At 43.5% G+C, this 10,906-nt stretch overlaps 1 protein-coding gene across 1 annotated transcript; it reads right to left on the bottom strand.

The window, feature by feature from the left end:
* Positions 1 to 4,798: 4,798 nt before the first annotated feature.
* LOC143419879 (uncharacterized) lies at positions 4,799 to 10,280 on the bottom strand. Its single transcript, XM_076887651.1, has 2 exons — positions 5,040 to 10,280; positions 4,799 to 4,837 (listed from the first exon to the last, which is right to left on the bottom strand). The coding sequence occupies exons 1-2, from the start codon at positions 10,152 to 10,154 to the stop codon at positions 4,799 to 4,801; spliced, it is 5,154 nt and encodes a 1,717-aa protein (XP_076743766.1). The 5' UTR covers positions 10,155 to 10,280.
* Positions 10,281 to 10,906: the final 626 nt, after the last annotated feature.

Here is a 10,906-nt window from a genome sequence, read left to right as displayed (position 1 = left end):
GCAGGTGTTGTAGCTGTTCCTTCAGTGGTAGTGAAAGGCCCAGATGTAATTTCAGTACTCACAGATGGTTTTGATGTAACCGTGGTGGATCCTTGACCTGTTGTTTCAACATATGGACTTGTGGTCATGGTTTCAACAACAGCTGTGGTAGAGGATGTTGTTGGTCCCGATGTAACTATTTTTGGCGTTTTTGTTGTCATAACTGTGGCTGTTGTGGATTCAAATGCTGTTGTCTCTGCAGGTGTTGTAGCTGTTCCTTCAGTGGTAGTGAAAGGCCCAGATGTAATTTCAGTACTCACAGATGGTTTTGATGTAACCGTGGTGGATCCTTGACCTGTTGTTTCAACATATGGACTTGTGGTCATGGTTTCAACAACAGCTGTGGTAGAGGATGTTGTTGGTCCCGATGTAACTATTTTTGGCGTTTTTGTTGTCATAATTGTGGCTGTTGTGGATTCAAATGCTGTTGTCTCTGTGGGTGTTGTAGCTGTTCCTTCAGTGGTAGTGAAAGGCCCAGATGTAATTTCAGTACTCACAGATGGTTTTGATGTAACTATGGTGGATCCTTGACCTGTTGTTTCAACATGTGGACTTGTGGTTGTGGTTTCAACAACAGCTGTGGTAGAGGATGTTGTTGGTCCCGATGTGACTATTTTTGGTGTTTTTGTTGTCATAACTGTGGCTGTTGTGGATTCAAATGCTGTTGTCTCTGCAGGTGTTGTAGCTGTTCCTTCAGTGGTAGTGAAAGGCCCAGATGTAATTTCAGTACTCACAGATGGTTTTGATGTAACCGTGGTGGATCCTTGACCTGTTGTTTCAACATATGGAGTTGTGGTCGTGGTTTCAACAACAGCTGTGGTAGAGGATGTTGTTGGTCCCGATGTGACTATTTTTGGTGTTTTTGTTGTCATAACTGTGGCTGTTGTGGATTCAAATGCTGTTGTCTCTGCAGGTGTTGTAGCTGTTCCTTCAGTGGTAGTGAAAGGCCCAGATGTAATTTCAGTACTCACAGATGGTTTTGATGTAACCGTGGTGGATCCTTGACCTGTTGTTTCAACATGTGGAGTTGTGGTTTTGGTTTCAACAACAGCTGTGGTAGAGGATGTTGTTGGTCCCGATGTAACTATTTTTGGTGTTTTTGTTGTCATAACTGTGGCTGTTGTGGATTCAAATGCTGTTGTCTCTGTGGGTGTTGTAGCTGTTCCTTCAGTGGTAGTGAAAGGCCCAGATGTAATTTCAGTACTCACAGATGGTTTTGATGTAACTATGGTAGATCCTTGACCTGTTGTTTCAACATATGGAGTTGTGGTCGTGGTTTCAACAACAGCTGTGGTAGAGGATGTTGTTGGTCCCGATGTAACTATTTTTGGTGTTTTTGTTGTCATAACTGTGGCTGTTGTGGATTCAAATGCTGTTGTCTCTGCAGGTGTTGTAGCTGTTCCTTGAGTGGTAGTGAAAGGCCCAGATGTAATTTCAGTACTCACAGATGGTTTTGATGTAACCGTGGTGGATCCTTGACCTGTTGTTTCAACATATGGAGTTGTGGTCGTGGTTTCAACAACAGCTGTGGTAGAGGATGTTGTTGGTCCCGATGTAACTATTTTTGGTGTTTTTGTTGTCATAACTGTGGCTGTTGTGGATTCAAATGCTGTTGTCTCTGCAGGTGTTGTAGCTGTTCCTTCAGTGGTAGTGAAAGGCCCAGATGTAATTTCAGTACTCACAGATGGTTTTGATGTAACTATGGTGGATCCTTGACCTGTTGTTTCAACATGTGGACTTGTGGTTGTGGTTTCAACAACAGCTGTGGTAGAGGATGTTGTTGGTCCCGATGTGACTATTTTTGGTGTTTTTGTTGTCATAACTGTGGCTGTTGTGGATTCAAATGCTGTTGTCTCTGCAGGTGTTGTAGCTGTTCCTTTAGTGGTAGTGAAAGGCCCAGATGTAATTTCAGTACTCACAGATGGTTTTGATGTAACCGCTGTGGATCCTTGACCTGTTGTTTCAACATATGGAGTTGTGGTCGTGGTTTCAACAACAGCTGTGGTAGAGGATGTTGTTGGTCCCGATGTGACTATTTTTGGTGTTTTTGTTGTCATAACTGTGGCTGTTGTGGATTCAAATGCTGTTGTCTCTGCAGGTGTTGTAGCTGTTCCTTTAGTGGTAGTGAAAGGCCCAGATGTAATTTCAGTACTCACAGATGGTTTTGATGTAACCGTGGTGGATCCTTGACCTGTTGTTTCAACATATGGAGTTGTGGTCGTGGTTTCAACAACAGCTGTGGTAGAGGATGTTGTTGGTCCCGATGTGACTATTTTTGGTGTTTTTGTTGTCATAACTGTGGCTGTTGTGGATTCAAATGCTGTTGTCTCTGCAGGTGTTGTAGCTGTTCCTTCAGTGGTAGTGAAAGGCCCAGATGTAATTTCAGTACTCACAGATGGTTTTGATGTAACCGTGGTGGATCCTTGACCTGTTGTTTCAACATGTGGAGTTGTGGTTTTGGTTTCAACAACAGCTGTGGTAGAGGATGTTGTTGGTCCCGATGTAACTATTTTTGGTGTTTTTGTTGTCATAACTGTGGCTGTTGTGGATTCAAATGCTGTTGTCTCTGCAGGTGTTGTAGCTGTTCCTTCAGTGGTAGTGAAAGGCCCAGATGTAATTTCAGTACTCACAGATGGTTTTGATGTAACTATGGTGGATCCTTGACCTGTTGTTTCAACATGTGGAGTTGTGGTCGTGGTTTCAACAACAGCTGTGGTAGAGGATGTTGTTGGTCCCGATGTGACTATTTTTGGTGTTTTTGTTGTCATAACTGTGGCTGTTGTGGATTCAAATGCTGTTGTCTCTGCAGGTGTTGTAGCTGTTCCTTCAGTGGTAGTGAAAGGCCCAGATGTAATTTCAGTACTCACAGATGGTTTTGATGTAACCGTGGTGGATCCTTGACCTGTTGTTTCAACATGTGGAGTTGTGGTTTTGGTTTCAACAACAGCTGTGGTAGAGGATGTTGTTGGTCCCGATGTAACTATTTTTGGTGTTTTTGTTGTCATAACTGTGGCTGTTGTGGATTCAAATGCTGTTGTCTCTGCTGGTGTTGTAGCTGTTCCTTCAGTGGTAGTGAAAGGCCCAGATGTAATTTCAGTACTCACAGATGGTTTTGATGTAACCGTTGTGGATCCTTGACCTGTTGTTTCAACATATGGAGTTGTGGTCGTGGTTTCAACAACAGCTGTGGTAGAGGATGTTGTTGGTCCCGATGTGACTATTTTTGGTGTTTTTGTTGTCATAACTGTGGCTGTTGTGGATTCAAATGCTGTTGTCTCTGCAGGTGTTGTAGCTGTTCCTTCAGTGGTAGTGAAAGGCCCAGATGTAATTTCAGTACTCACAGATGGTTTTGATGTAACTATGGTGGATCCTTGACCTGTTGTTTCAACATGTGGACTTGTGGTCGTGGTTTCAACAACAGCTGTGGTAGAGGATGTTGTTGGTCCCGATGTGACTATTTTTGGTGTTTTTGTTGTCATAACTGTGGCTGTTGTGGATTCAAATGCTGTTGTCTCTGCAGGTGTTGTAGCTGTTCCTTTAGTGGTAGTGAAAGGCCCAGATGTAATTTCAGTACTCACAGATGGTTTTGATGTAACCGTTGTGGATCCTTGACCTGTTGTTTCAACATATGGAGTTGTGGTCGTGGTTTCAACAACAGCTGTGGTAGAGGATGTTGTTGGTCCCGATGTGACTATTTTTGGTGTTTTTGTTGTCATAACTGTGGCTGTTGTGGATTCAAATGCTGTTGTCTCTGCAGGTGTTGTAGCTGTTCCTTTAGTGGTAGTGAAAGGCCCAGATGTAATTTCAGTACTCACAGATGGTTTTGATGTAACCGTTGTGGATCCTTGACCTGTTGTTTCAACATATGGAGTTGTGGTCGTGGTTTCAACAACAGCTGTGGTAGAGGATGTTGTTGGTCCCGATGTGACTATTTTTGGTGTTTTTGTTGTCATAACTGTGGCTGTTGTGGATTCAAATGCTGTTGTCTCTGCAGGTGTTGTAGCTGTTCCTTCAGTGGTAGTGAAAGGCCCAGATGTAATTTCAGTACTCACAGATGGTTTTGATGTAACCGTGGTGGATCCTTGACCTGTTGTTTCAACATATGGACTTGTGGTCATGGTTTCAACAACAGCTGTGGTAGAGGATGTTGTTGGTCCCGATGTAACTATTTTTGGTGTTTTTGTTGTCATAATTGTGGCTGTTGTGGATTCAAATGCTGTTGTCTCTGTGGGTGTTGTAGCTGTTCCTTCAGTGGTAGTGAAAGGCCCAGATGTAATTTCAGTACTCACAGATGGTTTTGATGTAACTATGGTGGATCCTTGACCTGTTGTTTCAACATGTGGACTTGTGGTTGTGGTTTCAACAACAGCTGTGGTAGAGGATGTTGTTGGTCCCGATGTGACTATTTTTGGTGTTTTTGTTGTCATAACTGTGGCTGTTGTGGATTCAAATGCTGTTGTCTCTGCAGGTGTTGTAGCTGTTCCTTCAGTGGTAGTGAAAGGCCCAGATGTAATTTCAGTACTCACAGATGGTTTTGATGTAACCGTTGTGGATCCTTGACCTGTTGTTTCAACATGTGGACTTGTGGTTGTGGTTTCAACAACAGCTGTGGTAGAGGATGTTGTTGGTCCCGATGTGACTATTTTTGGTGTTTTTGTTGTCATAACTGTGGCTGTTGTGGATTCAAATGCTGTTGTCTCTGCAGGTGTTGTAGCTGTTCCTTGAGTGGTAGTGAAAGGCCCAGATGTAATTTCAGTACTCACAGATGGTTTTGATGTAACCGTGGTGGATCCTTGACCTGTTGTTTCAACATATGGAGTTGTGGTCGTGGTTTCAACAACAGCTGTGGTAGAGGATGTTGTTGGTCCCGATGTGACTATTTTTGGTGTTTTTGTTGTCATAACTGTGGCTGTTGTGGATTCAAATGCTGTTGTCTCTGCAGGTGTTGTAGCTGTTCCTTCAGTGGTAGTGAAAGGCCCAGATGTAATTTCAGTACTCACAGATGGTTTTGATGTAACCGTGGTGGATCCTTGACCTGTTGTTTCAACATGTGGAGTTGTGGTCGTGGTTTCAACAACAGCTGTGGTAGAGGATGTTGTTGGTCCCGATGTAACTATTTTTGGTGTTTTTGTTGTCATAACTGTGGCTGTTGTGGATTCAAATGCTGTTGTCTCTGTGGGTGTTGTAGCTGTTCCTTCAGTGGTAGTGAAAGGCCCAGATGTAATTTCAGTACTCACAGATGGTTTTGATGTAACTATGGTGGATCCTTGACCTGTTGTTTCAACATATGGAGTTGTGGTCGTGGTTTCAACAACAGTTGTGGTAGAGGATGTTGTTGGTCCCGATGTAACTATTTTTGGTGTTTTTGTTGTCATAACTGTGGCTGTTGTGGATTCAAATGCTGTTGTCTCTGCAGGTGTTGTAGCTGTTCCTTGAGTGGTAGTGAAAGGCCCAGATGTAATTTCAGTACTCACAGATGGTTTTGATGTAACCGTGGTGGATCCTTGACCTGTTGTTTCAACATATGGAGTTGTGGTCGTGGTTTCAACAACAGCTGTGGTAGAGGATGTTGTTGGTCCCGATGTAACTATTTTTGGTGTTTTTGTTGTCATAACTGTGGCTGTTGTGGATTCAAATGCTGTTGTCTCTGCAGGTGTTGTAGCTGTTCCTTCAGTGGTAGTGAAAGGCCCAGATGTAATTTCAGTACTCACAGATGGTTTTGATGTAACTATGGTGGATCCTTGACCTGTTGTTTCAACATGTGGACTTGTGGTTGTGGTTTCAACAACAGCTGTGGTAGAGGATGTTGTTGGTCCCGATGTGACTATTTTTGGTGTTTTTGTTGTCATAACTGTGGCTGTTGTGGATTCAAATGCTGTTGTCTCTGCAGGTGTTGTAGCTGTTCCTTTAGTGGTAGTGAAAGGCCCAGATGTAATTTCAGTACTCACAGATGGTTTTGATGTAACCGCTGTGGATCCTTGACCTGTTGTTTCAACATATGGAGTTGTGGTCGTGGTTTCAACAACAGCTGTGGTAGAGGATGTTGTTGGTCCCGATGTGACTATTTTTGGTGTTTTTGTTGTCATAACTGTGGCTGTTGTGGATTCAAATGCTGTTGTCTCTGCAGGTGTTGTAGCTGTTCCTTTAGTGGTAGTGAAAGGCCCAGATGTAATTTCAGTACTCACAGATGGTTTTGATGTAACCGTGGTGGATCCTTGACCTGTTGTTTCAACATATGGAGTTGTGGTCGTGGTTTCAACAACAGCTGTGGTAGAGGATGTTGTTGGTCCCGATGTGACTATTTTTGGTGTTTTTGTTGTCATAACTGTGGCTGTTGTGGATTCAAATGCTGTTGTCTCTGCAGGTGTTGTAGCTGTTCCTTCAGTGGTAGTGAAAGGCCCAGATGTAATTTCAGTACTCACAGATGGTTTTGATGTAACCATGGTGGATCCTTGACCTGTTGTTTCAACATGTGGAGTTGTGGTTTTGGTTTCAACAACAGCTGTGGTAGAGGATGTTGTTGGTCCCGATGTAACTATTTTTGGTGTTTTTGTTGTCATAACTGTGGCTGTTGTGGATTCAAATGCTGTTGTCTCTGCAGGTGTTGTAGCTGTTCCTTCAGTGGTAGTGAAAGGCCCAGATGTAATTTCAGTACTCACAGATGGTTTTGATGTAACCGTGGTGGATCCTTGACCTGTTGTTTCAACATGTGGAGTTGTGGTTTTGGTTTCAACAACAGCTGTGGTAGAGGATGTTGTTGGTCCCGATGTAACTATTTTTGGTGTTTTTGTTGTCATAACTGTGGCTGTTGTGGATTCAAATGCTGTTGTCTCTGCAGGTGTTGTAGCTGTTCCTTCAGTGGTAGTGAAAGGCCCAGATGTAATTTCAGTACTCACAGATGGTTTTGATGTAACTATGGTGGATCCTTGACCTGTTGTTTCAACATGTGGAGTTGTGGTCGTGGTTTCAACAACAGCTGTGGTAGAGGATGTTGTTGGTCCCGATGTGACTATTTTTGGTGTTTTTGTTGTCATAACTGTGGCTGTTGTGGATTCAAATGCTGTTGTCTCTGCAGGTGTTGTAGCTGTTCCTTCAGTGGTAGTGAAAGGCCCAGATGTAATTTCAGTACTCACAGATGGTTTTGATGTAACCGTGGTGGATCCTTGACCTGTTGTTTCAACATGTGGACTTGTGGTCGTGGTTTCAACAACAGCTGTGGTAGAGGATGTTGTTGGTCCCGATGTAACTATTTTTGGTGTTTTTGTTGTCATAACTGTGGCTGTTGTGGATTCAAATGCTGTTGTCTCTGCAGGTGTTGTAGCTGTTCCTTCAGTGGTAGTGAAAGGCCCAGATGTAATTTCAGTACTCACAGATGGTTTTGATGTAACCGTGGTGGATCCTTGACCTGTTGTTTCAACATGTGGACTTGTGGTCGTGGTTTCAACAACAGCTGTGGTAGAGGATGTTGTTGGTCCCGATGTGACTATTTTTGGTGTTTTTGTTGTCATAACTGTGGCTGTTGTGGATTCAAATGCTGTTGTCTCTGCAGGTGTTGTAGCTGTTCCTTCAGTGGTAGTGAAAGGCCCAGATGTAATTTCAGTACTCACAGATGGTTTTGATGTAGCCGTGGTGGATCCTTGACCTGTTGTTTCAACATGTGGACTTGTGGTCGTGGTTTCAACAACAGCTGTGGTAGAGGATGTTGTTGGTCCCGATGTAACTATTTTTGGTGTTTTTGTTGTCATAACTGTGGCTGTTGTGGATTCAAATGCTGTTGTCTCTGCAGGTGTTGTAGCTGTTCCTTCAGTGGTAGTGAAAGGCCCAGATGTAATTTCAGTACTCACAGATGGTTTTGATGTAACCGTGGTGGATCCTTGACCTGTTGTTTCAACATGTGGACTTGTGGTCGTGGTTTCAACAACAGCTGTGGTAGAGGATGTTGTTGGTCCCGATGTGACTATTTTTGGTGTTTTTGTTGTCATAACTGTGGCTGTTGTGGATTCAAATGCTGTTGTCTCTGCAGGTGTTGTAGCTGTTCCTTCAGTGGTAGTGAAAGGCCCAGATGTAATTTCAGTACTCACAGATGGTTTTGATGTAACCGTGGTGGATCCTTGACCTGTTGTTTCAACATGTGGACTTGTGGTCGTGGTTTCAACAACAGCTGTGGTAGAGGATGTTGTTGGTCCCGATGTGACTATTTTTGGTGTTTTTGTTGTCATAACTGTGGCTGTTGTGGATTCAAATGCTGTTGTCTCTGCAGGTGTTGTAGCTGTTCCTTGAGTGGTAGTGAAAGGCCCAGATGTAATTTCAGTACTCACAGATGGTTTTGATGTAACCGTGGTGGATCCTTGACCTGTTGTTTCAACATGTGGAGTTGTGGTCGTGGTTTCAACAACAGCTGTGGTAGAGGATGTTGTTGGTCCCGATGTGACTATTTTTGGTGTTTTTGTTGTCATAACTGTGGCTGTTGTGGATTCAAATGCTGTTGTCTCTGCAGGTGTTGTAGCTGTTCCTTCAGTGGTAGTGAAAGGCCCAGATGTAATTTCAGTACTCACAGATGGTTTTGATGTAACCGTGGTGGATCCTTGACCTGTTGTTTCAACATATGGAGTTGTGGTCGTGGTTTCAACAACAGCTGTGGTAGAGGATGTTGTTGGTCCCGATGTGACTATTTTTGGTGTTTTTGTTGTCATAACTGTGGCTGTTGTGGATTCAAATGCTGTTGTCTCTGCAGGTGTTGTAGCTGTTCCTTCAGTGGTAGTGAAAGGCCCAGATGTAATTTCAGTACTCACAGATGGTTTTGATGTAACCGTGGTGGATCCTTGACCTGTTGTTTCAACATGTGGAGTTGTGGTTTTGGTTTCAACAACAGCTGTGGTAGAGGATGTTGTTGGTCCCGATGTAACTATTTTTGGTGTTTTTGTTGTCATAACTGTGGCTGTTGTGGATTCAAATGCTGTTGTCTCTGCAGGTGTTGTAGCTGTTCCTTCAGTGGTAGTGAAAGGCCCAGATGTAATTTCAGTACTCACAGATGGTTTTGATGTAACCGTGGTGGATCCTTGACCTGTTGTTTCAACATGTGGACTTGTGGTCGTGGTTTCAACAACAGCTGTGGTAGAGGATGTTGTTGGTCCCGATGTGACTATTTTTGGTGTTTTTGTTGTCATAACTGTGGCTGTTGTGGATTCAAATGCTGTTGTCTCTGCAGGTGTTGTAGCTGTTCCTTCAGTGGTAGTGAAAGGCCCAGATGTAATTTCAGTACTCACAGATGGTTTTGATGTAGCCGTGGTGGATCCTTGACCTGTTGTTTCAACATGTGGACTTGTGGTCGTGGTTTCAACAACAGCTGTGGTAGAGGATGTTGTTGGTCCCGATGTAACTATTTTTGGTGTTTTTGTTGTCATAACTGTGGCTGTTGTGGATTCAAATGCTGTTGTCTCTGCAGGTGTTGTAGCTGTTCCTTGAGTGGTAGTGAAAGGCCCAGATGTAATTTCAGTACTCACAGATGGTTTTGATGTAACCGTGGTGGATCCTTGACCTGTTGTTTCAACATGTGGACTTGTGGTCGTGGTTTCAACAACAGCTGTGGTAGAGGATGTTGTTGGTCCCGATGTAACTATTTTTGGTGTTTTTGTTGTCATAACTGTGGCTGTTGTGGATTCAAATGCTGTTGTCTCTGCAGGTGTTGTAGCTGTTCCTTCAGTGGTAGTGAAAGGCCCAGATGTAATTTCAGTACTCACAGATGGTTTTGATGTAACCGTGGTGGATCCTTGACCTGTTGTTTCAACATGTGGAGTTGTGGTTTTGGTTTCAACAACAGCTGTGGTAGAGGATGTTGTTGGTCCCGATGTAACTATTTTTGGTGTTTTTGTTGTCATAACTGTGGCTGTTGTGGATTCAAATGCTGTTGTCTCTGCAGGTGTTGTAGCTGTTCCTTCAGTGGTAGTGAAAGGCCCAGATGTAATTTCAGTACTCACAGATGGTTTTGATGTAACCGTGGTGAATCCTTGACCTGTTGTTTCAACATGTGGAGTTGTGGTTTTGGTTTCAACAACAGCTGTGGTAGAGGATGTTGTTGGTCCCGATGTAACTATTTTTGGTGTTTTTGTTGTCATAACTGTGGCTGTTGTGGATTCAAATGCTGTTGTCTCTGCAGGTGTTGTAGCTGTTCCTTCAGTGGTAGTGAAAGGCCCAGATGTAATTTCAGTACTCACAGATGGTTTTGATGTAGCCGTGGTGGATCCTTGACCTGTTGTTTCAACATGTGGACTTGTGGTCGTGGTTTCAACAACAGCTGTGGTAGAGGATGTTGTTGGTCCCGATGTGACTATTTTTGGTGTTTTTGTTGTCATAACTGTGGCTGTTGTGGATTCAAATGCTGTTGTCTCTGCAGGTGTTGTAGCTGTTCCTTCAGTGGTAGTGAAAGGCCCAGATGTAATTTCAGTACTCACAGATGGTTTTGATGTAGCCGTTGTGGATCCTTGACCTGTTGTTTCAACATATGGAGTTGTGGTTTTGGTTTCAACAACAGCTGTGGTAGAGGATGTTGTTGGTCCCGATGTAACTATTTTTGGTGTTTTTGTTGTCATAACTGTGGCTGTTGTGGATTCAAATGCTGTTGTCTCTGCAGGTGTTGTAGCTGTTCCTTCAGTGGTAGTGAAAGGCCCAGATGTAATTTCAGTACTCACAGATGGTTTTGATGTAACCGTGGTGGATCCTTGACCTGTTGTTTCAACATGTGGACTTGTGGTCGTGGTTTCAACAACAGCTGTGGTAGAGGATGTTGTTGGTCCCGATGTGACTATTTTTGGTGTTTTTGTTGTCATAACTGTGGCTGTTGTGGATTCAAATGCTGTTGTCTCTGCAG

The sequence above is a fragment of the Maylandia zebra genome, linkage group LG1 (genome assembly GCF_041146795.1).
Source record: "Maylandia zebra isolate NMK-2024a linkage group LG1, Mzebra_GT3a, whole genome shotgun sequence".
Taxonomy (NCBI): domain Eukaryota; kingdom Metazoa; phylum Chordata; class Actinopteri; order Cichliformes; family Cichlidae; genus Maylandia; species Maylandia zebra.
The sequence above is the reverse complement of the archived record's forward strand: the minus strand, read 5'-3'. Positions and strand labels throughout refer to the sequence as shown.